Source organism: Sapajus apella, unplaced genomic scaffold (assembly GCF_009761245.1).
Source record: "Sapajus apella isolate SASKATOON/1434 unplaced genomic scaffold, GSC_monkey_1.0 scaffold139, whole genome shotgun sequence".
Taxonomy (NCBI): domain Eukaryota; kingdom Metazoa; phylum Chordata; class Mammalia; order Primates; family Cebidae; genus Sapajus; species Sapajus apella.
The window spans coordinates 2,904,454-2,932,337 of NW_022437079.1; the positions used below are offsets into that span (position 1 = coordinate 2,904,454).

At 52.8% G+C, this 27,884-nt stretch overlaps 1 protein-coding gene and 1 long non-coding RNA gene across 6 annotated transcripts in view; one reads left to right on the forward strand and one right to left on the reverse strand.

Moving 5' to 3' along the window:
* The first annotated feature begins 170 nt into the window (after window positions 1–170).
* Window positions 171–27,862, forward strand: RHCG (Rh family C glycoprotein). 5 transcript variants are annotated; one of them, XR_004264410.1, is made up of 11 exons: window positions 172–428; window positions 10,678–10,864; window positions 14,928–15,078; window positions 19,038–19,185; window positions 19,815–19,981; window positions 21,971–22,108; window positions 22,295–22,431; window positions 22,770–22,868; window positions 23,121–23,194; window positions 26,446–26,599; window positions 27,424–27,862. XR_004264410.1 is itself a non-coding variant. In XM_032263874.1 (11 exons), exons 1-10 carry the CDS (start codon window positions 245–247, stop codon window positions 26,572–26,574), a joined length of 1,440 nt encoding a protein of 479 aa, XP_032119765.1. In that variant the 5' UTR covers window positions 175–244; the 3' UTR covers window positions 26,575–26,599; window positions 27,351–27,862. The 5 variants fall into 5 exon arrangements, 4 of the variants coding, with proteins under 4 accessions (XP_032119767.1, XP_032119766.1, XP_032119765.1 ...); XM_032263874.1 differs by having other exon boundaries at window positions 175–428; window positions 22,744–22,868; window positions 27,351–27,862; XM_032263873.1 differs by having other exon boundaries at window positions 175–428; window positions 22,744–22,868.
* The window catches only part of LOC116540379, a 35,471-nt gene continuing 12,218 nt past the window's right edge, over window positions 4,632–27,884 (reverse strand). Inside the window, exon 3 of the long non-coding RNA XR_004264412.1 lies at window positions 4,632–4,702. This is a non-coding gene — a long non-coding RNA (uncharacterized LOC116540379). The remainder of the gene's footprint in view (window positions 4,703–27,884) is intronic.

A 27,884-nucleotide genomic window follows, 5' to 3' on the forward strand; every position in this document is an offset into this window, starting at 1 on the left:
CCCCCGCCCGCTGCCTTATTGGCTCCCGCTCCTGCAGCTGTCCCCCAGCACGACTCGGGGATCTTCTGGGGCCCTCGGCTAGGGTTCCCCACCCTTCCTCCGCCCTGCCCCACCAACGTTGGGCGAGTGAGCGGGCGGTTCCCGGGTCCGCAGCTCAGTGCCCCACGCGGCTGCCCCGCCCCCTGCCCAGGTCTCAAAAGCCCCGCCGGGCTCCGAGCGCCAGCCCAGCCCCGCACCCCTCAGCATGGCCTGGAACACCAATCTCCGCTGGCGGCTGCCGCTCACCTGCCTGCTCCTGCAGGGGGCTATGGTGATTCTCTTTGGGGTGTTCGTGCGCTACGACTTCCAGGCCGACGCCCACTGGTGGACCGGGAGGGTGCGCAGGAACCTCAGCGATCAGGAGAACGAATTCTACTATCGCTACCCGAGTAAGTCCCGCCGCCCACAGGCCCCCGAGGCCTCTCCGCACAGCTCCCCACCTGCCGCGGGCCGCCAAGCTCACCGGCCTCTGCAGGACAGGCGTGGGAACAAACCCCTTTTCCCCGTGAAAAACTAGCAGGGGTCGGGCGCGGCGGCTCATGCCTGTCATCCCATCACTTTGGGAGGCTGAGGCGGGTGGATTGCCTGAGCTCAGGGGTTCGAGACCAGCCTGGCCAACAAGGTGAAACCCCATCTCTACTAAAATGCAAAAAATTAGCCGGGCGTGGCAGCATTCGCCTGTAATCCCAGCTACTCTGGAAGCTGAGACAGGAGAATCGCTTGAACCTGGGAGGTGGAGGTTGCAGTGAGCTGAGATCGCACCACTGCACTCCAGCCTGGGTGACAGAGCGACACTCCATCTCAAAACAACAACAAACTAGTAGAAAACACCAGGGTGATGTTTTTATTTGACTGCCCTCCCAGCCGTCAGATGTCCCCAGCATCCCTGCCAGAGAGCCCTGCCTGGTACCCTAAAAAGACCCGAGTCCTCTCACTCCATTACCAGTCGGTGGGTGACCTGGCTCCTGATTCCATGCCGAGGGCCACAGCGACGGCTCAGTGGCCGGCTGGCCCTGCTGCAGGCAGAGGTGTTGTGGGGACAGTGGGGGGCCAGGAGGCCAGGACACCCATCCCCTTTTGGCTTGGAGAGGGAAAACAAGCACCCCTGAATTTTCTGGTGTGGGCTGTGCTGTAGTTAAGAGCATGACCTTGCCATCACAGGCCTCTCTTTCTCTCCTGGCTCTGCTGTAAATCAGCTGGGTGGCCTCAGGCAAACGTCAACCTTCCTGAACCTCAATTTCCTCCTCTAGAGAATGATGGTAGGGCCTCCCTCACAGGGGTGAGGGTGAGATTGTGGCACCGAGCTGGGGAAGGATCCTCACTTCATAATGGAACAATTGCTACAAGGGCCCTAAACACAGGTGCCCTAGGACTCAGGAGCAGGGAGAGATAGCCAAGGTCACTCAGAGCTGCCCAACCTCCAGGCTCCTAGCCCAGTGCTCTTCCCATGCCCTGGCACTTTCTGATTTTCCACTCCATCCGCCATCAGCCAACAATTATTCTAGCCGGTGGTGTTCATGTAGTCCCTGACTGTGAGTTTTGGAAGGGACCTTAAAGCCGCTATATCAACTGGTGTTTCCTCCATGGCTTAGACACTCTTGGCAACAGGGGATTCTCTATCTCCAAGTAAACAACTGCACATGTTCAGAATGGCAGTCTGCATGAAAAAAGACTGAGTTTGCGGGGCTGCAGGCTTGATGGGAGCCAGGCATATGAAGTGGCTGCCAAAAAGTTAGGGCTATCATGAGCTGCGTGAATAGTTACCTGGTGCCTAGAAGGGAAGCAACCAACAAGGGCTGCGCCCCCTGCTGGGGAGACCGCAGCCTCCCTCTCCTGAGCTCCATGTAGGGCTGTTTTAAAAGATATCTTGACAGCTGCAGCCTTGGGATTCAGGCTTCGAATCCACCGTTCACATTGCCTGCCTTTCCTCTCCTCAGCCGGGGACCTGCCAGCAAACAGTGGGCCGGGCAAGCTTGAGGCCCTCTTTTGCCTGTTCCTCTCCCTGCCTTCCCACTCTTGTTGACCGCTTGACCCCAGAGCATAAGGGACAGGGCCCCCCATGGGCCCAGTGTGTCTGGGCAGTGAAGGACCTCAAGACCTTAAATAGGGCCAGGCATGGTGGCTCATGCCTGTAATCCCAGCACGAGGTCAGGAGATAGAGACCTGGCCAACACAGTGAAACGTCATCTCTACTAAAATACAAAATATTAGCCAGGCATGGTGGCTCGCAACTGTAGTCCCAGCTACTCAGGAGGCTGAGGCAGGAGAATCGCTTGAACCCAGGAGGGGGAGGTTGCAGTGGGCCGACATCACACCACTGCACTCCAGCCTGGATGACAGAGCAAGACTCCATCTCAAAAAAAAAGAAGGAAAAAAAGAGCTTAAATAGGCTGGGTGCGGTGGCTCACACCTGTAATCCCAGCACACTTTGGGAGGCCGGGGTGGGAGGATCGCTTGAGCTCAGGAGTGTGAGGCTACAGTGAGCTGTGACAGCACCACTGTACTCCAGCCTAGCTGACAGAGTGGATCCCTATCTCTCTCCCTTTCAAAAACAAAGAGATCCTGTAATAGGAGCTGCAGACCTCACCAGCGGGGGGACACAGTCCTTACATCTCCCCAGCGCTTATCCTCCTCCCACCACTCCCCCCCCCGCCTTTCACATGCCACCTTCATGTATTCATGCAACAAGCACTTATCTGTAGTGTGATCATATAACTTACCATCCCAATGAGGACACCTCTGAGAGTGAAGGTGGTGCTGGTGGTAGTTCGCTGGGACCCAGGGATAAGCCATATGGTCACTCTGGATAAACAAGTTGAATATCCTGGGTCTCTGTCCTCAGACTTTCTGGGAGCAGAGAAGGGCACCCTGGCGCCCAGGGCCTCAGTGAGGCCAAGTGCTCTGGGCAGAAGAGGTCTGTGATCGTTTCCTGGGAAGCGGTGGATGGTGAGGAGGGGAGAAGCTGAGCAGCCAAGGGGGCCACCAAAAGCAGGTGGTGTTTCGAGGAGGGATAGTGGTTCTGTGTGGCCCAAGAGGAGGGTTTGTGAAAGGGATGGGGAAGGATGGAAGTGGGGAGAGAGCCCCAGCATTAAGGGGGGCCTTGAGTTTCCCCTGCTAGTTCTCCTGGAGAGGTCTTGGCCACTGGAGTAGGAAGCGACAGAGGAGAGGGGTGTAGGGAAAGATTCCTGGCAAGAGACAGTGGCGGCCTGTCCAATCACACGTGCACTCTCTCCTTTAATCACCACCACCACCACCTGTGACGGAGGCGCTGTGATGGCCCCCATTCTACAGATGAGGAGACTAAGGCTGGAGAGGAGCAGCCCTGGGGTCTGAGCCCCCAGCCACCGACCACTCCCCCTAATCTCAACCCTCCCCTTTCCCTGGCTCCACTCACGGTGGCTGTGGTTAGGAGTCAGAGGGCACAGGGCTTCCTGCCCATGTGGGTCACCAAGCCGAGTTCCTGGGCAGCAAGGTGATTCCTGGGGGATTAGGGTAAGGGCCGGCCCCGAGGTGCCTTCCCTGTTCCTGGCTCCAGGCCGTCAGCAGCTGTGCAGGCCTCGTTTCTACCCAGGGGATTGGTGAAGCCTGCTGGCCATCTCATTTCCGGAGGAGCTCGGAAATGGGCTTGGTCCAGCTGGCTTGGCCTGATTGTGGTTCCCCAGGCATGGGTCCCACAGCAGGCAGCAGGCACGGAGCCAGCTGGGGACTCACCCTGGCAGTGCCCTCGGAGGCCTGAGGTGCGGCGGTGGCTTCTCTGCGGGCTGGGGCTCCCGGGCCTGGGTGAACCGCTGAGGGCAGTGGCTTCAGGGAGGCTGGCCCAAGGAGGAGCCACGAGGGCCTGGACTCCAGGAACTCCCTGGAAGACCAAGGGAGGAGTGGGACACATTTCAGGAGCTGACCCAGGAAGGAGGTAGCTCTGGCTTCAAACACCTGAAGGACTGTGTCATGAGGCCGAAGCAGGCTCCCTTTGATAAAGGACGCGCTCACCCACAGGCAGCAGGCCGTGGGACTTTAGAATTCAACAGACCCGTTTAGGTGCACCACTGCATGGAGGAGCCAAACACCTCACCACTGTGAGCCTTAGAGTGCCCATCTTAGGGTGCAAATGTTATTTAAAGTACAGGGTTGGTCGGGCGCAGTGGCTCACACCTGTAATCCCAGCACTTTGGGAGGCCAAGGCAGGCGGATGACCTGAGGTTGGGAGTTTGAGACCAGCTTGACCAATGTGGAGAAACCTCATCTCTACTTAAAAAAATACAAAATTAGCCGGCCTGGTGGCAAATGCCTGTAATCCCAGCTACCCGGGAGGCTCAGGCAGGAGAATTACTTGAACCCGGGAGGCGGAGGTTGCAGTGAGCTGGGATTGCACCATTGCACTCCAGCCTGGGCAATAAGAGTGAAACTCCGTCTCAAAAAAAAAAAAAAAAAAGTACAGGATATCTAAGAAGATCCCAGATGACAGGTGACTGGTGGGTGCACATCTCCTGGCATAAAAGGAGAGGATAGTAAATGCAGGTATTGGGCTTCCCAGAAGGGAGCAAGCGCTCCTTCCATGAGGGTGTGTAAGTATCAGCACCTTGTTAGAGACGTGGTGGAGACACTGAAGCTGGGGAGGGGGACTGAGGGTCATCCTGCTGACCCAAGCCAATGCAACTTTGTCAGTCTAGAAAGAGAAAAAGAGAAATAATAACTAACATGATCGGGCAGTTGCTGAAGAACCGGCTGCCTCCACCTAGGGCTCTGATTGGGTTATTCCCAGTATATGTGAGTCACAGCGCTGGCCAAGTGCTGTTATGTGAACACTGGCCAAGCACTGCTACTCTCTCCCATCTGACCGACAAAGAAACTGTGGATCTGAGAGGTTCTGGCCTTGGCTGATGGTCAATACAGTTTGGACCCTCAAATCATCACTATTAAAAATCTTTTAAAAAAATTTTTTTTTGTTTTTTTGAGGCAGAGTCTCACTTACTCTGTTGCCCAGGCTGGAGTGCAGTGGTGTGATCTTGGCTCTCTGCAATTTCCGCCTCCTAGGTTCAAGCGATTCTCCTGCCTCTGCCTCTCGAGTAGCTGGGATTACAGGTGTGCACCACCACGCCTGGCTAATTTTTGGATTTTTAGCAGAGTAGGGGATTTCCCCATGTTGGCCAAACTGGTCTCGAACTCCTGACCTCAAGTGATCCAGCCACCTTGGCCTCCCAAAGTGCTGGGATTACAGGTGTGAGCCACTGCGCCCAGCCTAAAAATCATTTTAGGTAGCACCAAACTTTATGAATCAGAAATTCATAAATGGATACATTGTGATACTGAATTGAGACCAGCTTGACAGATAAAGAGACAGGAAGCAAGAGGACGAACTGGGGAGGTTCCCAAGGAGAAGGAAGTGGGTGCCTGACGGAGGAGAGAGAAAAAAGGAGACACCCCCAGACGGGGTGAAAAAGGGAAATAGGGCAACCACAGCAGGGAGAAGACAGAATGGGTGAGAAGGCACAGGCAGGGAGGAAGGACCTGGAAGGTGAGGACTGCCACGCAGAGGCCACACAGAGGCCACGGCAGCCCTGAAACCACACACCCCTCCCCCGGCACCAGTGGCTCCCTTGATCCTCTTCAGCTCACCCCTGCCACATAGCTTCACTAAATAACAGGCAGCGGACACCCCTCGTGCGGTGTGAAAACCCCATATGTGGTAATGCTGTCTTTTCCCAGGGGTTCCTACCTCCCTGTGCCCCCTTCCTCATCTTCTCTGCTAGCTCCAGGCACAGCCAGCTCTCGGCTTGTGTCTTTCTGCCCATTCTTTCCCACATGGCAACTCACAGCTCTATCTGCAGAGCTGCCCAATCTTAGACCCCAGCTCCAAGTCCCCACCACCAGGCTCCACTTCTCCCCCACCTCGTCCTCTACCCCCCCTCCCCCCCCATCTTCTCACATGCACCACGGCCAGGCCAGACCCACCACCTCCCTGGGGCATAGCCAACTCCTCCCACTGCTTCTTTGTGTTTGTCAACAGCACGGCCATCCTGACACCTGTCAGCTCCCCTCCCTGCTTCTGGAATTGTCATCTGAATCTGTCACCTCCCTCTCTTTCACACCTCTCTTCCAGTCTGTCACCCATCAGTTCTTCTCCACGACAGTGGAAATGTGATAAAGCTGCAACATGAGGACACATGAAATCAGCTGCACATTGAGAAACCCAAGCCCTGGTGCATTTGTTCACGTAAACTCGGCACCGAAGCTAAACTCAGACAAAGCTCGGAGCACCGCCCTGGCCAGGACCCACAGCTCTCCCACACTCACCTGTACCCCTGCCCTTCAGTGTGCCAAGCCCGCTAAGCCTCCTCCAGGTAGCTGCTAGCTGAGGGGCCTATGGCCTTGGCCTGGGCCTCCAGGGAATCCTGGAGGGAAACAGGCTGGGAAATCCCACCTGGGCTCCTGGACCACCGCTCAGCTGGTACACCTGGGTGCTCCTGAGTAAGTAACAATCACTTGTTCATCCACGGCTATTAACCAGAAGTCGATCTGGGCACTCTCCTAGGTGCTGGGAATACCACCAGGAATGAAACAGGAATGGCTCTGCCTTCCTGGAGTTTTACAGCGGAGTGGGACAGACAAACAAACAAATATATTAAAATAAAAACCATGAAAGAAAAAAGATGTCGTAAGGGAAAGAACCTAGGAAAGAAAACGGTGCCATAGGGAGAGGTTCTGTCTTAAATGGGTGGTCAGGAAGCCTCTCTAATGAAGTGACAATTTGCTGAGATCTGCTGGCCATTCTGCAGGAACAGCATCCCAGTTGGAGGGAACATCACAGGCAAAGACCCTAAAGTGTGGGACCCAGGCAGGAGGAAGTCCAGAGCAGCTGGAGCAGCAGGGGGAGGGGAAGAGGTGGGGTCGGAGGAATCCCCCGGGAGGCAGGTGGGCGGGGCCGGGATGGGGCCCTGAAGTCTCTTTTCCTTTTAACTTTTTATTTGGAAATAATTCTAAACTTACAAAAAGTTGCTCAAACAGAAATAGCACAAAGAACACTACACTCTGGGCGCAGTGGCTCATGCCTGTAATCCCAGCACTCTGGGAGCCCAAGATGGGTGGATCACTTGAGGCCAGGAGTTCGAGACTGGCATAGCCCACAGAGCAAAACCCCGTCTCTACTAAAAATTCAAAAAATTAGCTCAGTGTGGTGGCACGTGCCTGCAATCCCAGTTGCTACAGAGGCTGAGGTGGGAGGATCTTTTGAATCCCAGGAGGCAGAAGTTTCCATGAGGTGAGATCATACCACTGCACTCCAGCCAGGCGACAGAGTGAGACTATGTCTCAACAACAACAACAAAAGAATACTATATACTCTAACTCAGACTCGACTATTTGCTCACTCTTTCTCTACATGTATGTACACGCACACACATGCACACACATGTACACACACATGCACACACACATGCATGCCTTGTTTTTCTGAACCATTTGAGGGTCAGTCACATACCTCATGACCCTCTACCCTTAACTACTCCACTATATTTCCTAAGAATAGGGATATTCTCTTCCATAACCACAGGAATGAGCTGCATAAATTTCCATTAATACAACATCTTACTCTACTGGTTTTTTTTTTTTTTTTTGAAACTGAGTTTCGCTCTTGTTGCCCAGGCTGGAGTGCAATGGCGCGATCTCGGCTCACCGCAACCTCCGCCTCCTGGGTTCAGGCAATTCTCCTGCCTCAGCCCCCTGAGTAGCTGGGATTACAGGCATGCACCACCATGCCCAGCTGATTTTTTGTATTTTTAGTAGAGACGGGGTTTCATTATGTTGACCAGGATGGTCTCGATCTCTTGACCTCGTGATCCACCCGCCTCAGCCCCCCAAAGTGCTGGGATTACAGGTGTGAGCCACCGTGCCCGGCCTACTCTACTGTTTAAATCTGATTTTCTCAATGGACCCAATAATGACCTTTATAGCATGCCCCCCACTCTCCCATCCCCACAAAATACAGGATCTAGTCTAGAGTAAGGTATTGCCAATTTTTTTTTTTTTTGAGATGGATTTTTGCTCTGTTGCCCAGACTGGAGTGCAATGGCACGATCACGGCTCACTGCAACCTCTGCCTACTGGGTTTAAGCAATTCTTCTGTCTCAGCATCCCAAGTAGCTGGGATTACAGACACGTGCCACCATGCCCGGCTAATTTTGTATTTTTAGTAGAGACAGGGTTTCTCCATGTTGGTCAGGCTGGTCTCGAACTCCCGACTTCAGGTGATCCCCCCGCCTCAGCCTACCAAAGTACTGGGATTACAGGTGTGAGCCACCACGCCCGGACAGTATTGACTTTAATATCTTTTGTTGTGTCTTTTAATCTGGAACATTTCAAAGGTCTTTCATGACTAATACTTTTCAAGAATACAGCCTCACCCATTTTTAATAGCGTGTTCCTCATCTTGTGTTTGTCTGATGTTTTCTCATGATTACATTGGGCTCTGCAGTCTCAGCTAGAATCCCACACAGGGGATACGTCCTTTTCAGGGTATCACATGTGGAGGCATGAGAGACATTAATTTTGATCACCCAGTCAGTATGTTGCCCAGTATAATTACTGTTATTTTCTTCCCCTGCAACTAATAAGCAGTTCATAAGGAAAGTCTTTAAGACAATGCAGATGTCCTGTGCATAATCAAAACTCCCCCCTGCATTTAGCATCCACTGATTGAATCTTTACCATGAAGATGAGGATTTTCCAACTCTAGCACTCTCTCCACATTTAACAGTGTAGCCTTAGCATTCCACTGGAAGCAAGCGCCCTGTCTGCTACCTCATTTATTTGTTTACCAACTTATTATCGGGATGAACTCATGAGTTCCTTTTTTAACAGTTTTAATTCATTATAACACATAATTACTCTGGTGCTCAAACTGTCCCAGATTTGGCCAGTGGGAGCCCTTCCATCTGGCCCCTGTGTCCTGTGACATTGCGGTTCTTATCAGTGTGCTACGCTTCTGCAAGTCTCTTTTCTTCTCAGAGCTCTTTGTCTTGTTATTTTCTTGGAGTTTAGAACTATGCGACCTAAGTGCTGAGAGGGGAGTGAAGACCATCCAAGTACAGCCCTTCAGTTTGGTCATTGAGAAAACGGAGGCTCTGAGAGGGGAAGTGGCTTGCCAAGGCCACATGGGTTGGAGAAGACTGTCAGAACTCAGAATTAGGCCATGCCAGAGTGAAAATAAACAATGACGTCTGCCTATTTGGGCCACCTCGTATGGGGGAGACACTATGCTAGATGCTTCTTTACATACACATCTGCGTTGAATGCCCCCAACATCTGTGATATAAGCATTCCAGAAGCAGCTGCCAAGCCTTAAGTTAAAATACATAATTTTCCCAGAGTCACCACCATGGAGATGTAGTAACTGGGGTCCAAATTCAAATCTCAGTGGTGAGGGGCTGGATATCTGCTGGAGTTGGTGGTGGGATATGGGATGTGTATCTGTTGGAGTTGGTGATGGGATGTGGGAGGTGTATCTGCTGGAGTTGGTGGTGGGATGTGAGGATGTGTATCTGCTGGAGTTGGTGGTGGGATGTGAGGATGTGTATCTGCTGGAGTTGGTGGTGGGATGTGAGGATGCGTATCTGCTGGAGTTGGTGATGAGTGATGTGGGATGTGTATCTGCTGGAGTTGGTGATGAGTGATGTGGGATGTGTATCTGCTGGAGTTGGTGGTAGGATATGGGATATGTATCTGCTGGAGTTGGTGGTGGGATGTGAGGATGTGTATCTGCTGGAGTTGGTGGTGAGTGATGTGGGATGTGTATCTGCTGGAGTTGGTGGTGGGATGTGAGGATGAGTATCTGCTGGAGTTGGTGGTGGGATGTGAGGATGAGTATCTGCTGGAGTTCGTGGTGGGATGTGGGATGAATATCTACTGGAGTTGGTGGTGAGTGATGTGGGATGTGTATCTGCTGGAGTTGGTGGTGAGTGATGTGGGATGTGTATCTGCTGGAGTTGGTGGTGGGATGTGAGGATGAGTATCTGCTGGAGTTCGTGGTGGGATGTGGGATGAGTATCTACTGGAGTTGGTGGTGGGATGTGAGGATATGATGAGCTGGAACTGATGTGCTTGGCCTGTCCAGGCAACTCCTTGCCCAGATGAGCACTGATTCTCTGTAGCAAAGGAACAGTGTTGTGGTGGCAAGGGCAGGGCCTCATAGCCTCAGATAGTCTGGGCTATAGACCTTAGACCCTGCATATCACCCATATCTGGCCCCAAATTCCGATGCCCAGCTGCCACCTCCACCCTAGGCCTGCAGAGCCACCCAGGGAGGAAGGTAGAACCAAGGAGCTGCCATCTTTCAAGGAGGGTGCTTGGGAATCTCTTGCTGCTGCAGCCCAGTGGTTAGATAGGCCAAGGTGGTGGCCCAAGTCGGGTCCCCCAACTCCTCCCCTTCCAGAGAGGCCCTGATGATGGGACCGCGGTTCTGTACCCAGTGGGACGTGCCCAGCCCAGGGTTGGGATGTGGGGATGTGGGGACAGGGCTAGGCTGGTGGAGCAGGTGGACCGGCCAGTGGTGGGGAAGACTGAGGTGCTGCCCCCGCCCTCCTGGACCAAAACCAGGGTGAGTGAATTTTGCGAGACCACCGAGTCCTGGCCACCCCTTCCCCGCAGGCTTCGAGGATGTGCACGTGATGGTATTTGTGGGCTTCGGCTTCCTCATGACCTTCCTGCAGCGCTACGGCTTCAGTGCCGTGGGCTTCAACTTCCTGCTGGCGGCCTTCGGCATCCAGTGGGCACTGCTCATGCAGGGCTGGTTCCACTCCTTCCAAGACAGCCACATCCTTGTGGGCGTGGAAAAGTGAGTGTGGGCGGCCTGGGGCGGGGGACTGGGTGCCACAGGGCTGCGCGGATGGGCCTGGGGCAGGGGGTCTGGCTGGGATGGGGCTGGGCAGGTGGGCCTGGGGAGGGAAGTGCCCAGTGGCGGGGCCGGGGCTTGGGACTAGAAGGCAAGTCGTCCTTCAGGCCACAATGGGCCTACGACACACACACACACACACACACACACAACAGTCTCACACTAACACATTCTGACACTTACACTAACACACATATCCACTTGCGCACACACACACAGACACACTTGCACACACACACAACACTCACTAACACACTCTGACACACTAACACACATCCACTCACACACACACACTCACACTCACATACACACTCAGGCCACACTGGGCCTGTAAGACACTCACACACTTACTCTCACACACACTCAAAGGCCACACTGGGCCTGTGAGAGAGAGACAGACACACACACACACACACACACACACACACACACACACACACACTTCCCTTTCTGACCAGCGATTCTCCAGGGTGGGCATCATCCAGGTGCCACAGGAAGGTCTCCTTTTTCCAACAACAAAAGCTGCATGGACTTGAGGCTAGACTTTCCTCTGGGGGCAGGGCCAGCCGGGCCTGGCACATCAAAATCGCCCAGCCCTGGTGGGAGAGCTGGGATGTCTGTGCCAGCCTCAGAGGCTCCTTGTGGAGGGAACCGAATGGGGACTCCAGCCGAACGAAGGTACCTCTCTCCCTGCCTTGCCTCACCACACCCACCCACCCCAGGGAACAGGTGCTAGAAACAGCTGTGAGACAGGAGTAGGTGTGGAGTGGTGGTGCTGAAGCCCCTCTCCCCCTGCCTCAGCCTCCAAGGGTGGAGCACCCCACAGCCACTTCTCAGCTCTGTCCTTCTCCAGACTTCCCTGTGATGACTCGCTCTGATGAGCACCACCAACCCCTTCTCATCAGGTGACTCAGCCCCTCCCTCTGTTCTGCAGTGACTCCTCCAAGCCTCAATATACCTCCCCAACCCACACCACCATGAACAGGTTATAAAATAAATCCACCCAAAGCCAACTTGCAAAAAAATCAATGGACAAAGTAGTCAGCTCACTGAATGACTCATTTATCAAAGTCTCCATCCCGTGGCAGCTTATGAAACCTACAGCAATTTGTGTTGCTCAAGTGCTAATCAAGAGCCTTTGGGAGATTTTTCTCACTTTAGCCAAGTTTTACTTTATTGGAGGTTCTCCTTTAAGTCCAGTTCAGACAGACTTTTATTTCTGTAAACATATGACAAGTTTGGCTAAAGAAAAAAAAATCTGTTTTCCTCCATTCTCCCATCCTTCAAGAAAAAAAAAATTTAATTTGAGAAAGTAATCATTGGTGTGTGACAATGAACATTCATTAGCTCACTTATAAACTAAGTTCACAGAAAGGGCTTAGAGGCAAATTGGTATAAAACCACATTTAAAGGGCAAGTCCCTGATGTTACCTTTAGGGTACCAAGCAGGTATTGGAAGCCAGATGTCTGAAATCTAGGACATGTGTCAAATATTTGCAAAAAATTACTTCATTCAAGCCAGCTAATTAATCTATGAATTAAGAGTCTCGCAGGAAAGATGGTCAACTGGATAGGTGTTGGAACCAATAAAATAGCATTTTTGTGTCGAAGACCCGTGACATGTGTCTCACCCTGAAGTTCAAAATGCATAAGAAGTTATTCTCGAAGCCATAGATCCAAAGTATAAACATACCTGGAATATATATCATTGGCTAAATGAATATTTTTTAATCTCAAAAAAATTCAAAAGGAATTATTACAAACCCTGAGTTAATAGGTTTTTGGGGACTCAGTTATTCAGCAAGTTGGTCACTTGAAAAACTGAGTGTGTGGGAGGCTGAGGCAAGAGAATCACTTGAACCCGGGAGGCAGAGGTTGCAGTGAGCTAAGATTGCACCACCGCATTCCAGCCTGGCCGACAGAGGGAGACTCTGTCTCAAAAAAAAAAAAAAAAAAAAGAAAGAAAGAAAGAAAAAGAAAAAGAAAAAAAAGAAAAACTGAGTTTGGACAAATTGGCTCTCAGGGGACTGATTTTTCAGCACCTGACTTGGAGTCGATTTCTGGTGCCCAGGGCTGGGATGAGCATGTTGTCCCCAGACCTGACCTTGCGGATCCAGAGATGTGGCCCCTCCCCTAGCTTCTGTCCTGTCCCTGCTGAAGAGTCATCCAAGTCCCACCTGTCACTGTAGAAAGTGCCCCTCTGCAGGCCCTGCCCAAGCCTTGAGGTCAGGAGTTCGAGACCATCCTGGCCAGCATGGTGAAATCCCATCTCTACTCGGCCCTCCTGAGATGTGGTATCTGGATCTCCATCTCCCAGGTGCTGACAGACCAAGGGGTGGGCTTTTCTGTTCTCTTTTTCCCCTTTTTTTTTTTTTTTTTTTTTTTTTGAGGCTCAGTTTCACTCTGTCACCCAGTCTGGAGTTCAGTGGCACGATCTCAGCTCACTGCAACCTCCACCTCCCAGGTTCAAGCCATTCTCGTGCCTCAGCCTTCTGAGTAGCTAGGATTACAGGTGCTCACCACCACACCTGGCTAAGTTTTGTATTTTTATTAAAGATGGGGTTTCACCATGCAGGCCAGGGCGGTCTTGAACTCCTGACCTCAAGTGATCCGCCCACCTTGGGATTACAGGTGTGAGCCACCAGGCCGGGCCAATCTCCCTCCTTTCTAATGGTCACTTCTATCAAGACGAATCTTCTCATGGGATCTACAGTGATGGGATCTTGGGCAAATAACTCAGCCTCTCTGAGTCTCCATGTCCCATCTAAATGATATGGCTCATGACAGTGCCTGTCCTGTATGGCTCAGGGGAGGCACAGGAGGGCATACGCAGTTCTTAGTAGAGGTCCCGGAGCCCAGCACTTAGGAACTGCCACCGCTCATTTAGCTGGGCCCTGTATCAGGCCCTGGAGACGCAGCAGTGAATGAGGCAGTAGTGGGGTGGACAGTCCAGTGAACACTCTCTGTCCTGGGAAGGACCCCACCCCCATTCCACTAACTGGCCCTGCACTTTGCTTTGTTCTCACTCCTCACCCCATTCTCTCTCTCATACACACAGCCCTGAGCATGGAAGGGTAAGGGAGTCCACTCTAAATGTGACAGCCTTGAGGAACTAGCCCCTTTTATCACTACACCCAGCCCACTAACAACTCTTCTGGCCTGAGGCCACACTGAGGGTCTTGCCTTGGACTCCAGAGGACAGCTTTGCTGCTGGCAGGGAACAAGGACCAGCTTGGGCAAAGCAGGCACATGGATGGAACCAGGGTCTACACAATGTCCATCCAGCTGTCACCTCTTCATCAGCCTTCTGCCAAGCTGGCAGGTATTTAGGGCTCAGGCTTGAGCAGGACCTATGTACCTGCCCCTTTGCCTCCACTCTCCCTGCTGGCCTTCCTGCCCCCTCCTTCCATCCAGTACCATCCCAGCTCCCTCCTTCCTGCAGGAAGGCCCTTCTGTCTCTTCCCTGGACATAGATCCTCTCTCATGGAGAAGGTAAAGGGAAGGTCCCAATAGCTCAAACTCAAGCAAGGCCCTGGTCACCAACAAAGAGGTTTGTGCATAGTGAGACAGAAGGATCTGGAGGCAGAAACTGCGTCTGGTTGGAGGAATCAGGAAGGCTTCCTGAAAGAGGAGGCAGTGAGAGGAGGTTCTAGAATAGCAGATAGAAGCTATGGGGCAGGGCAGGACCCCAAATATGGGGCATGTTCAACAGTAACAGCCAGACCACACAGGTGCCTGAGCCTGAGCTGCCTGCAAGCAGTGGGGGCCTGAGGTGGGGCTGCATGGGGTGGGGAACCTAGACTGTGCTGCTGGACTAGGCCTGTCTCATGTGTGGTTTAATTCTTGGAGCAGCCCCAGATGTTAGGTGCCCATTAGTGTAGAGAATGAAACTGAGGCTCAGAAAGGTTAAGCCGCAAGCCCAAATCCATATATGTCCAAAGTCCAGGGCTTCCAGTGCCTCCTGTTGCTGTTGCCCCAGCTTCCCCACTGGCCTGTCTCCTCACAGCCTCATCAACGCTGACTTCTGTGTGGCCTCTGTCTGCGTGGCCTTCGGTGCAGTTCTGGGTAAAGTCAGCCCCATTCAGCTGCTCATCATGACTTTCTTCCAAGTGACCCTCTTTGCTGTGAATGAGTTCATTCTGCTTAACCTGCTGCAGGTGAGAGGGGCTCAGAATGGGGATGGGGTGGAGGGGATGCTTTGGGGGACAGCGGGGCATGGAGGAAGGGATGGCTGGGGAGACGTGCCAGCCTCCTGAACGTCACTCAGTTTTCTCATCTCTAAAGTGGGAGTCATGTTATCTACCAGGCAGGTACCATAGTCCACCTGGCAGACCAACCCAGCACCTGGGCACAGCAGGGCTTCTTTGAATGTGGTTTTTTCCCCTCCTTTCTTCCCCGCACATCAGGTGGAAGGAGTAGGCTATCTCTGCACATTCTCTTGCACACGTACCACATTTGCAGATTGCTCTGCCAAGAAAAGGGATCCAGCGTATTGAGGGGCAGATCTATAGGGCCGGATCCCCGGTGGATGGTCAAGGCGGCCGTGGTGTGTGCTACGCAACCCAGAGCTGCCATTCACGTGGATCATGCCAGGAGGGCTGCTCCCAGGGGGAGGTCACTTCGGCGGCTCAGATAAGGGGCACCTGAGACCTTTGACTGTGTCTCAGAAGCCTCCTTGGTGCCTCTGGATAGTAGGGGTTCTCACACAGAAACGGCATGCTTTTCTTAGCTGCCTCCTCTGCTACATTTGGACTCTGTCTGGAACTCCCTCTACTGGGAAGGCGTTGATTTAGGTCACCCTAAATTCAGTCATTCATTTCATCATTTTTTTCATCTACCGCATTAGTCCAAGCTACCACATCTCTTCCTCCTTCCTGGATTCTTGCCTTCCTTGTCCCTAAGGCAAGTCACCTCCAGCAGCCAGAGCAGCCTATAAATAATGCATAGAAGACCATTCACCCAGTGAATATCTATCAGCGGTTTTAACATTTCATTCAGGAGAAAACACCAACTTGTTATAAGGCCCTTCCTGTTCTGGCACCAACTTTCCTGTTCACTTGCTGTCTGCCGTCTCCCCATCTTCCTGTGCTTCACCATAGCCTGCTGTCTGCTCTTCAGGCACAGAGCTCAGTCCCACCTCCGGGCCTGTTCCCTGGCTGTTCCCTTTGCCTACGAGGGTCATCTCTCAGTCCTTTGCATTACTGAATCTCAGTGTGCACATCCTCTCATTTGTTGTTGTTGTTGTTGAGATGGAGTCTCACTCTGTTGCCCAGGCTGGAGTGCAGTGGTGCGATCTCAACTCACTGCAACCTCTGCCTCTCGGGTTCAAGTGATTCTCATGCCTCAGCCTCCACAGTATCTGGGATTACAGGTGCAAGCCACCATGCCTGGCTAATTTTTGTGTTTTTAGTAGAGACGGGGTATCACCATGTTGGCCAGGCTGGTCTTGAACTCCTGACCACAAGTGATCCGCCTGCCTCAGCCTCCCAAAGTGCTGGGATTACAGGCGTGAGCTGCCGTGCTCAGCCTTGCGTATCCTGTCTTAAGAGAAGCCCTGCAGGCTTTCTCTAGACAGTGTACCCTTCTATCTCATCCCTCCCATTGCTTTCACACTACCCTGGTGTATTTTCTCTGTTGCATTTATTTCATCTGCGAAGGGAAGAAAGCCTTAGCCACCTGGACCATCTCTCTCCCCAGCACCTAGCCCAGTGTCTACATAGGAGTCTGACTGCATGTCAGGGAATGCTCTGGGCTCTAGGAGGTAGAGGTGAGTGGGGCTGGCCTAACCCTAACCCTAACCCCTAGAAGCTCACGGTCAGATGAGGGAACCAGGAAGTACATCGGCAGTGAGCCCGTGCTGTGGTAAGAAGCACATCAAGGGGCAAGGGCTCAATGGCCCAGAGGAGAGAGTCCAAAGCAGCCTGGCAGGTCAGGGAGACTCCCTGGAGGAGGAGAAGTCAAAGCCAGAAGTCACGTAGGAGCTCAGCAGGCGAAGGAGCAAGTGAGGGCATTCGAAGCAGAAAGAACCCCGAGTACACAAGGCTGGAGACAGACGCACAGCGAGGGCTCCACAGTGGCTGTGGCTGGAAAGGGGCTGTGCTGAGAGGGAGGTCATGGGTGACGGGTGAGGGGGAGCACAGGTTACCCAGCCCTCAAAAAACAATGTTAAGGAGGCTTGCCTGTATCATGAGGGCAGCGGGGAGGTCAGCAGGGAGTGATGTGGTCAGACACATATAAAGGAAACACCGCTTTCTCTAGGGTGACAAGAACGTTTGGGAGGCAGAAGTCCCAGCTTAAGAGGTTGTCCTGGTTGCTGTGGTGACAGATCATGGGACTAAGACTGGGTTAGCACAGTGGGAACAAGTGGAGGAGCCAGGAGCCACCAGGAGGAGAATAATGGCCTTGGAGGCTGCGTAGGGTGGGACAAGGGAGAGGGAGGACAGAGGCTTGTTCAGGGGTAGGCTGTGGGGCCAGTCGCTGAGATCGGAAACAGGCTGTTAAGGTGGTATCTTGGGGATGAGTTAAGAGGCAGGAAAGGGCCGGGTGTGCTGGCTCAGGCCTGTAATCCCAGCGCTTTGGGAGGCCGAGTTGGGTGAATTACCTGAGGTTGGGAGTTCGAGACCAGCCTGGCCAACATGGAGAAACCCCATCTCTACTGAAAATACAAAATTAGCTGGGCGTGGTGGCGGGCACGTGTAATCCCAGGTACTCAGGAGGCTGAGGCGGGAGAATCACTTGAACCCAGGAGGCAGAGGTTGCAATGAGCCAAGATCACACCATCGCACTCCAGCCTGGGCTACAAGAGGGAAATTTTGTCCAAAAAAAAAAAGGCAGAGAAAGCTCTAATGCCCTCAAAACCCCTCCCCAATCTACTACAGAAATTATTTTAACACATGACAGTCTTTCAGCCTCTCTTCAAGTTGAAACACAGTAATGGTTCACATGTAAGGTGCACTGGCCCTTTGCTGGGCCCCAATGTGCACACTTTCCATGGGTTAACTCTTAATCCTTAGCTCTGACCTAGGCGCAATTATTACCCCCATTTTATTTCATTATTATTATTATTATTATTATTATTGAGACGGAGTCTTGCTCTGTTGCCCAGGCTGGAGTGCAGTGGTGCGATCTCAGCTTACTGCAAGCTCTGCCTCCCGGGTTCAAGCAATTCTCATGCCTCAGCTTCCCAAGTACCTGGGATTACAGGCACGTGCCACCATGCTTAGCTAAGTTTTGTACTTTATTAGTAGAGACCATGTTAGCCAGGCTGGTCTCAAACTCCTGACCTCAGGTGATTCACCTGCTTCAGTCTCCCAAAGTGCTGGGATTACAGGCATGAGCCACCACCGCGCCTGGCTTACCCCCATTTTATAGATGAGGAAGCTGAGGCTCAGAGAGGTTAAGTGGCTCACCTAAGGTCACACAGCTAGTAGAGGCATCTGCTAGGTTGGGAGTCGAGAATTTCAGCCCTGTCAACAACTTTGGATGACACATTTACCTCTCTGTCTGGGTTTCCCCCATCTAAAGTGAAGGAGTGAGTCTATGATTCTATTCATCTGAGATTGGTTGTGAATGGGGAGGAGGAGGTTGTTAAAGAGAAGGGGAGGTGAGTGTGCGGAGGACCAACATTAGTCAGGCACCTGTTGAGCACCAGGCCTTTGCCAGGGGCAAGTCCCCTGCACAAATGCTAACAAAAGCCCTGCTATGTCACTGGGATCGCCCCTGTGGTGTCAACAGAGAGCCTGAGGCCTGACGAAGTCAAATGAGAGGTACAGAGGCAGAAAGCAGTGGGTGAGCAAGCAGGCAGTGGCTTTCCCTGGGTTCTGCCTCTGCCCTTCCTCCTCCAGCGGTGTGAGCAAACCCCTCTCCAGGCCTGGGTTTCCCCATCTGGGAACAGCAACATCTGCTGGGTGAGGACATCCTGGAATTTTGCTGGTGGGGATCCCTACCTTCCCCCCACATTACCAGTTGATTGGCCCGTGAGGGCCCCAGGCTCCATCCTGTACCGAGGATTCCGAGAAGGCTGGAGCCCTGGGCATGTGTGTGTGGCAGGATGGGGACTGCTATGAGGAGGGAGGGAGAGAAGGTGCCAGGGTCTGACAGGCCCCTCGAACCCCAGGTGAAGGATGCAGGGGGCTCCATGACCATCCACACATTTGGCGCCTACTTTGGGCTCACAGTGACCCGGATCCTCTACCGACGCAACCTAGAGCAGAGCAAGGAGAGAGAGAGTTCTGTGTACCAGTCGGACCTCTTTGCCATGATTGGTGAGAACTGCCTTGATGACTGAGGGCCACCATGATGGGTGAAGGTGGCCATGATCAGACCTGATCCCCACATGGTGTGGTGGTGGGTGGCTGCCAATTCTCTTTGGGGGAAGGGCAGACAGAGGTTGCCTGTAGATACTTCTAGAATCCCACATGACTGTCCCTCTTCCCCAAGCAGCTGAAAGAAGTTGGTCACTCATCCTGTATTTCCCCTAGAATGTCCCAGTGCAGACACAGTGGTAACCAGGAACTGCTCACTCCATCCCTGGGCTAGGGCAGGATGTGCATTTCCACTTCCTGTGTCCATTCATTCCAGAGAACACAGTGACCACACCTGTTCTGGTCTCTCAAAACCCAGCCCTGCCCTCCAGGAGCTCCTCACAGTATAGTGAGAGACAGCAGTGCCACCTGGAGGATCTCCCTACAGCAGAGAAAAGATTCTCCCTCTTGGTACTGTGGGAACAGGGTGGGGGCATTTAACGCAGAAACAGGGGTCAGGGTAGACTTCCTAGTGCAGATAGCTGGATGTGGGGGTCATCTCCAGAGCTAAAAGACAGGACGCCTGCCTGAGCCGTGGGCCTATCTAATGCCTCTCCCCCCGGGCCTGTCGGCCCTGTCTGGTCTACCAGGCACCCTCTTCCTGTGGATGTACTGGCCCAGCTTCAACTCAGCCATATCCTACCACGGCGACAGCCAGCACCGAGCTGCCATCAATACCTACTGCTCCTTGGCAGCCTGCGTGCTGACCTCAGTGGCAACATCCAGTGCCCTGCACAAGAAGGGCAAGCTGGACATGGTGAGCATAGGGCATCGGGGGTGTGGCTGAGTGCCTGGGCCTGGAGGGTGCCATCACCATGGCCTGCCCACAGCTCCGAGGGGATCATCACATCCATCTTGCAGATGAGGCTGGGAGAGAAATGATTCATTTTGAGCACATGGCCAGTTTTCAGCAGCACCCAGAGTGAGATTCTTGGAGGTCCGGCTGTTTCAATGGCTCTTACTCCTCATCATCCTGCCCATAACCCAGGTGCTGATTTTATTATGGGCTGAGCAGTGCATCTGGCCTGCCCAGCAGAGTTGCTGGGGGTGCATCCCCTCTGCCAGGCTCTGAACCTCCAGGCACCGGCCCTCAGCCTGCTGTTTTATTGTTTTAGAGATGGGGTCTTACTCTGTCACCCAGGCTGGAGTGCAGTGACACAATTATAGCTCACTGTAGCCCCAAATCCTAGACTCCAGTGATTCTCCTGCCTCAACTCCTGAATAGCTAGGTACAGGCATGCACCACCACACCTGATCAATTTTTAAAAATATTTTGTAGAGACAAGATCCACTATGGTCATCCAGGCTGGTCTCAAATGTCTGGCCTCGAATGATCTTCCCGCCTCAGCCTCCTAAGGTACCTGGATCACAGGCTTGAGCCACTGTGCCCAGCCAGGCTTCCTACAGTCACCCCACCTGCCCCATCCCATGCACTCAGAGAAGCGACCCCTGGAATGCTTTGTCCACTGAACTGGGCAAGTTTTGGGGAGTGTCATGTTGCAGAATGTCCCTCATATCACATGGCAGCTATTTTTATCATTCACAGGAGGGGCCAAATTCCATAGAAGTTGGCAGATTTTTCCACAAAAAATAACGAAACTCTTTATCTTGTAATTTTTCTTTTTTTTTTTTTTTTTTTAGATAGAGTCTTGCTCTGTCACCCAGGCTGGAGTACAATGGCACGATCTCAGTTCACTGCAACCTCCGTCTCCCGGGTTTAAGCAATTCTGCTGTCTCAGCTTCCCGACTAGCTCGGACTGCAGGCACAGGCCACCACATCCAGCTAATTTTTGTATTTTTAGTAGAGATAGGGTTTCACCATCTTGGTCAGGCTAGTCTCCAACTCCTGACCTCAGGTGATCCACCCGCCTCAGAAGTTGGGATTATAGGCATGAGCCACGGTGTCCGACGTAGGTTATAATCTGACACAAGCATCTTGACATGGGCATATGTGTGCTAAGACGCTGTCAGGAGTATCCATTATTTGGGGACACTGTCACCATGCAGACAGGTGTGGACTCGGGTACCTGGGAAAGAGAATCAGGCACACTGACTGGCACACCTGTGTGTATCCACACCCATCTGCAGGGAGAGACATGGAATAGGGTCAAGGACAGGGACTCTGGGGCCACAAGGCCTGGATCAAGACACTGTTCTGCTTCTTGCTAGCTCTGTGGTCTTGGACAAGCCACTTAACCCCTCTCACCTCAGTTTCCTCATCTGCAAATGTTGCAAGGTAACTGTCTGCACCTTGCAGGCTTATTGTAGCGATGGAAAGAGCTAAGCTCCACAGCCAGCAGCACGGTACCCGGGACAGGTTGGCACTCAGACAGCAGCAGCCAGTGCTTGCGAATGTCTTACCCCATAGGGACTTGACGTGGACTTGCAGGCTTGGCAAGAACATTCAGACATGCTAGTCTGGCACACAGGTATACGTGGCACACATAAAACAACTGTGAGGCTGCTGTCAGGGCTCACTGGCAGGTGTACCAGCATGTGGAAAACGCCCAGACCTGCTGGGGGGATGGGTGGTGTGCGCAGAGGGACAGACACAGGGCAGCAGTAGCAAGCCTGGGCGGGGGCTGGAGTTCTCTGCATGCTCCTGGCTTGCTGAGGTCAACTCCGAGCCATCCCTGGCTCCCAGGCCCAGGCTGCACCCCTCCCCCCTAGCCAGTAAGTGAGCCCATCCAGGCCCGGTGCTCCAAGAAAGCACCGAGTTCCTGCCCGTTCTGCCTGCCCTATCCAGGTGCACATCCAGAATGCCACACTTGCGGGAGGAGTGGCCGTGGGTACCGCTGCTGAGATGATGCTCATGCCTTATGGCTCCCTCATTGTCGGCTTCCTCTGTGGCATCTTCTCCACCCTGGGTTTTGTATACCTGACCGTAAGTGCCCAAGCAAGGGGCTGGGGGCTGGAGAATGCTGAGGTCTTTGTGTTCCTGGCAGTGAGCTGAGGGTTCCTAGGGAGGGGGCTGAGGGCTAGAGAACCCTGAGTCTCTGAGTATTTGAGGGTCCCCCCCACACCCTTGCTGCAGCCCCCGGCCTGAGCAGCACCTGCTTCTCCTCTCCAGCCATTCCTGGAGTCCCGGCTGCAGATCCAGGACACATGTGGCATTAACAACCTGCACGGCATTCCTGGCATCATAGGCGGCATCGTGGGTGCCGTGACGGCGGCCTCTGCCAGCCCAGAAGTCTACGGAGAAGAAGGGTAAATGTGGCGGAGGCGTGGTGGGGTGGAGCATCCCCTTTCCTCCTCCATCCCTTCCTCCTGCTGTTCCACTGGGACCCTACTGTGTCTCTCTCCCTTTCCTTCCCTCCTCTGGACCAATTGTTTCATGGGCCTCTCTCCCCAGCCTCTGTCACTTCCCAGAAGTCTTAGAGACCAACCAATATGCCCGGTGTTCCCATGCTGTGAATTGGAAGGCTGAGGCCTGTGGTACCCGCTCAGATTTTTGGGGTAGAGCAAGCGGTTACTTGGCTTCTCCATGGGGCCCTGACCTGCCCCCTGTCTCCACCCCAGGCTTGTCCATTCCTTTGACTTTCAAGGTTCGAAGGCGAACTGGACCCCAAGAACACAGGGAAAGTTCCAGATTTATGGTCTCTTGGTGACCCTGGGCATGGCCCTGATGGGCGGCATCATTGTGGGTGAGCAGGAGGGGCTGGGCCAGAGAAGGGGGGCTGCTGTGGGGCTCCCTGGGTGGGGAACAAAATGGTAGGCAGTACAGGTCAGCCCAGAGCCCCCAGGAATTCCTGAGCTCTGCACTTCCGGCTACAGGACTGGGGAGATTTGAACCTCAGCCCAAGGGCCCCAGGAGGATTCTCCCAGCCGAGAGAAATGGCTGGGGTGGGCAGAGAGAAAGCATTTCCTGACATCCTGTGATCTCCAACTTTCTGTAGGGCTTATTTTGAGATTACCATTCTGGGGACAACCTTCAGATGAGAACTGCTTTGAGGATGCGGTCTACTGGGAGGTGAGCTCTATGGATTTTCCCCCCTGAAGGAGGCCAGAGGCATTCCCTTCCCACCTCCACCAGCATCAGCTGGGCTGGGGCCTGGGAAGTCAGACACCAGGGCTGGGGGTCAGACCCTGCATCACCCTGCCTCATTGGGGAAGGCTACATCTCAAAGAGTTGAAGACTCTTCCCTCCTCTTCCCTCTAGACCCCAGGGCTTGGAGTGGGTGGTGTGTACCTCTCTTTCTGCAATCCTGGGGTCGGGGGGTGACAGAAGCAAGCTCAGGGCTGCAGCTGGAGTTTACTCTTGTCCCTAAAGACTTAGTCAGCTTTATTCTAGCACAGTGGTCCCCATGGTATGGTGGCCAGCACCATCAGCATTGAAAACTGGTTAGAAGAGCCAATTTTCACTGGGTGCAGTAACTCATGACTAATCCCCACACTGGGAGGCCAAAGCAGGAGGACTGCTGGAGCACAAGGGTTTGAGACTAGCCTGGGCAACATAGGGAGACCCTCTCTCTACAAAAAAAGTAGAAAAATTAGCCAGATGTAGTGGCATGCGTCTGTAGTCCCAGTTACTCTGGAGGCTGAGGCAGGAGGATCACTTGAGTCCAGGAGGTGGAGGCTAAAGTGAGCTATGATGGTGCCACTGCACTCCGGCCTGGGCAATAGAGCAAGACCCTATAAGAAAGAAAGAAAGAATAGTCTGGGCACGGTGGCTCATGCTTGTAATCCCAACACTTTGGGAGGCCGAGGTGGGTGGATCACAAGGTTAGGAGTTCAAGACCAGTCTGACCAACATGGTGAAACCCCATCTCTACTAAAAATACAAAAATCTGCCAGGCGTGGTGGCGCATGCCTGTAATCCCAGCTACTCGGGAGGCTGAGGCAGGAGAATCGCTTGAACTGGGAAGATGAAGGTTGCAGAGTCAAGATTGCACCACTGCACTCCAGCCTTTACAACAGAGTTAGACTCTGTCTCAAAAAAAAAAAAAAAAAAAAAAAAAAGAGAGAGAGAGAGAAAGACAGCCAGCCTGGGTTGGAAATCACAGTGCAGTGCTCAGCTTCCATCTCCATAAGAACCACCTGGAGACCTTCCCAGACACCACCCCAGAGGTTCTGATTCAGTAGGGCCCGGGACTGCAAGTGACAAGCTCCCAGGTGATTCTGTTACAGAAACTGAATTCTGGACTGGGTGTGGAGGCTCATGCCTATAATCCCAGCACTCTGAAAAGCCAAAGCAGGCAAATCCCTTGAGATCAGGAGTTTGAGACCAGCCTGGCCAACACGGTAAAACCCCATCTCTACTAAAAATACAGAAATTAGCCAGGCTCAGTGTCTCATGCCTGTAATCGCAGCTACCCAGGAGGCTGAGGTAGGAGAAATCCTTGAACCCCAGGGGGTGGATGTTGCAGTGAGCCAATATCTCCACACTGCACTCTAGCCTGGGCAACAGAGCCAGACTGTCTCAAAAAAAAACCAGAGCTCTGCAACACTCCACCACTTCCAGCAGCTTGAGAAACATTGTTGTAGATTTGAAAGTTGTGGAATGTCGCAGAACTCAGTTTCCTTAAGAACATGCCGCAGTCTGGGCTTTCTGTGACTTCAGGCGGCCTCTCCCTATGAATCATGATTGGACATGCCTCCCTGCCACTGGATGAGGGAGGGTGGCAGGACTCCCCTCATGCCTCCTGCACTGTCCCCCCATGACAAGCGTGAGGACTGGCCTGTGTCTATAGCTCCTGGGACAAGGGACCACCCATAATGCCTTTCACTTGGCTCAGTCTTTTTAAAACCATACCAGAAGTTTTCAGGGTAAATTTAATATCTACAATAAGCTAATTTCACGCACATAATGAATGTCTCTTAAATTCCTAAAAATTTTGTAAATTAAAAATGACTAGATGATCATTAAAGAAAATCCAGAAATAGAGAAAAATAGAAATCTCATCACCCTATATCAAGCAATGTTAATATTTTCTGGAATGTTTCCTTCCTTTTCTTTGCATAGATTTTTTTTACACAGCTGAGATTATATTATTCACCCAATTTGGTATCCTTCTCTTTCTCCTTACCTATCATAAGGATTGTTCTGTGTTATTACATTGCCAATAAACTTTTTCTTACAGCATAATTATTTCTAGTCTATATCTAATGGTTAGAACTTAAACTATTTTAGACACCACAATTAGAAACCACACAGATTTTACACTAATGATATACATCAGAAATGTTATCAGTTCCCCCAAATAGAAGTTCCCTCTTGGTTCCGTTTTGATCTTTATAATTTATTCCAAGTTCACACCTCTCAGCTCTGTACACCTTGAACAGGACAGCTGTCCCCCAGTAACCTCTCAGGATTGGTTGCAGGATCCCTCACTGGGATGCGCAAGCCCCTGATAGAAATTGGCATAGTATTTGCATATAAGCCTACATGTCTCCTCCCATATGTTTTACATAATCTCTAGATTGCTTATAACACCTAACACAACGTAAATGTCATCTTATTTGTATTTTTTGTTGTTGTATTGTCATTTTGTGTTGCTTTTTCTGAATATTTTCAACCTGCGGTAGGTGTAACCCACTGATACAAAACCCATGGGTGTGGTGGGCTGGCTGCACCTGGTTGAGAATGAAATTCCATGCCAAAGTAAGGAACAGCATCAGGCAGTCCCTGAGCCCCTGGGGGGTTTACCTTGGAAGTGAGGTGGCTTCTCAGAGGATGGGGATTGGACCAACGTTCCCCAGGAGGCAAGGCAGGGCTGACCTGCCCCACCCACACTCCACCTCTCTACCCACTTCTGGCCTTCCCTGCACCTTCCCAACCCCCGTTTCAGACCTGCCTGCAGTTGACAGAGCTTGCCATACTGCCTCTTACCTGACATCTGGCCCTTACTCCTACTCATCTTTTAAGAGTGGGTTCAGTACACCTTCTCAGCACCCCTCAGGCTGGGTTATAAGCCTCTCATGTGCAATTACAACGCTTACTGTCTCTGGGTATTTCACGGGAATGCCTCACCATTGCTCTCATGGGGCAAGGACCCCATCTCATCCTTGCCACGCCCCAGCACCAAGGACAGTGCCTAGTATGGGGTAGGGGCAGGACACCGGTGTCAAAGGACCACCTTGCTCTCTGTGGCAGGTGATCTGCACGGTAATCACAAGGTGGCGCTCGCCACACACCATTTGCAGCTCCAGGATATTCTAGTTGCCAGGGACACCCTGCCTGGCCTGGGACAGGGCCCTCGGAGTTGCATCCTCTCTCTGCAGATTCCTAAAGGGAACAACACTGTCTACATCCCTGAGGACCCCACCTTCAAGCCCTCAGCATCCTCAGTGCCCTCAGTATCCATGACATCCCCACTACCCATGGCTTCCTCGGTACCCTTGGTACCCTAGGCGCCCAGGGCCTCCTGAGGAGCAGGTGAGCATGGGCTTGGTCTGTGGGGATGACAGGGAGGTTCTCCCAGTGGGGGCCCAGCTCTCAGAATCAGATACTGCCAGTAAAGAGGCAAAAAGCAAACATCAAGAAACGAGGACTCCCACCCCACCTGCCTGGGTGCAGTGGGCACACTGGGTTGGCAGGGGAACTTCTGAGTCCCACAATGCACATCCGGGACAGATGCAGAACATTCAAAGGCGTGAGGGCCTGGGAGGCACAGGGAAGGAGACCTGGGGCACACTTGGCTGTGTGACTGTGCCTGCTGGCTGTGACTTTTAAGATCTCACCCTAGAGGCTGAGCCTCGATTTCCTCATCTATAAAAGGTCTGGCTGTATTCAGTTGCACAGCTCAGATGAGACCCACCCTTTCCTCCTTCCTTCCATCAACTCACACTTTGCCTCCTCTGTGGAAGGCACCAAGCCATGCTCATGGCTTCCACATCTCACCTTCCCGAGATCTCTGCATGGCAAGTAGAATGACTGCCCTCTAATAGATGAGGAAACTGAGGCTCAGGGCAGTTCAGGTTCCTCAAGATCACACAACCAGCAAGTGGAGAAGCTGGGTCCTTGCTGATCATTGTTACTGTTATTGTTATTTAACTTCCTTGGAGGCCGGAGCTTGGAAATAGCTGGGTCTGAGGCAAGAGGCTGATGTGGCAAGAGGATGTTAGGGTACCAGGAGAGAGGAAGGGGGGGTCTCTGCCCCATTGCCTTGAGTCTCCACCCCATCCAGAAAAGAAAATCATGCTCAAGAGGCTGCAGCAGGGCCCAGCAGTGACCCACTGATCTTGGCTGTTTCCCTGCAGGCTGCAGACTGTCACGGGGCTCCAGGGGAGCTGGTGCTGACCTACCTGGAGAAAAAGAGCTAGCAAGCAGCATCCCGACTGCTGGCCTGGCCCCATGAGCCTCCATCCCCACCCCTCCCCTTCATCCCAGGGAGTCTGCCTGAGAATGGAGGAGAAGCTACAAAGTGGGTGTCCAAGCCAGGCTCTAGCTGCAAAAGTTCTGCTTCTGTCCTAGGCCTTGACCACGTTAGAGAAACACGGGTCCAGAGTGGGGCTGGGGCCTGGGGGTGAACCTGAGCTCTTCCAGGGAACAACTTAGTGCCAGTCACCACCTCTGAGGCTCTTCTACCCCCGCCTGTGCCGCAGCCAGCATCTCCTGTGCTCCCTGGGTCCCCCAGACTGCTCCGTGTCATGTAGGTGGTAGCCTCCAGGAATAAACATTCTTGATGTCCTTTGTAAAGTGGGTGTGAATGCTCCAGTGG

Excerpts from the sequence above, each read along its gene's own strand:
- RHCG (XM_032263874.1), top strand. The coding sequence starts at position 245 with ATGGCCTGGAACACCAATCTCCGCTGGCGGCTGCCGCTCACCTGCCTG. Across the intron at positions 15,079-19,037 it reads TTCTGCTTAACCTGCTGCAG|GTGAAGGATGCAGGGGGCTC; the intron begins GTGAGAGGGGCT and ends CTCGAACCCCAG. Across the intron at positions 22,432-22,743 it reads GAAGTCTACGGAGAAGAAGG|GCTTGTCCATTCCTTTGACT; the intron begins GTAAATGTGGCG and ends TCTCCACCCCAG.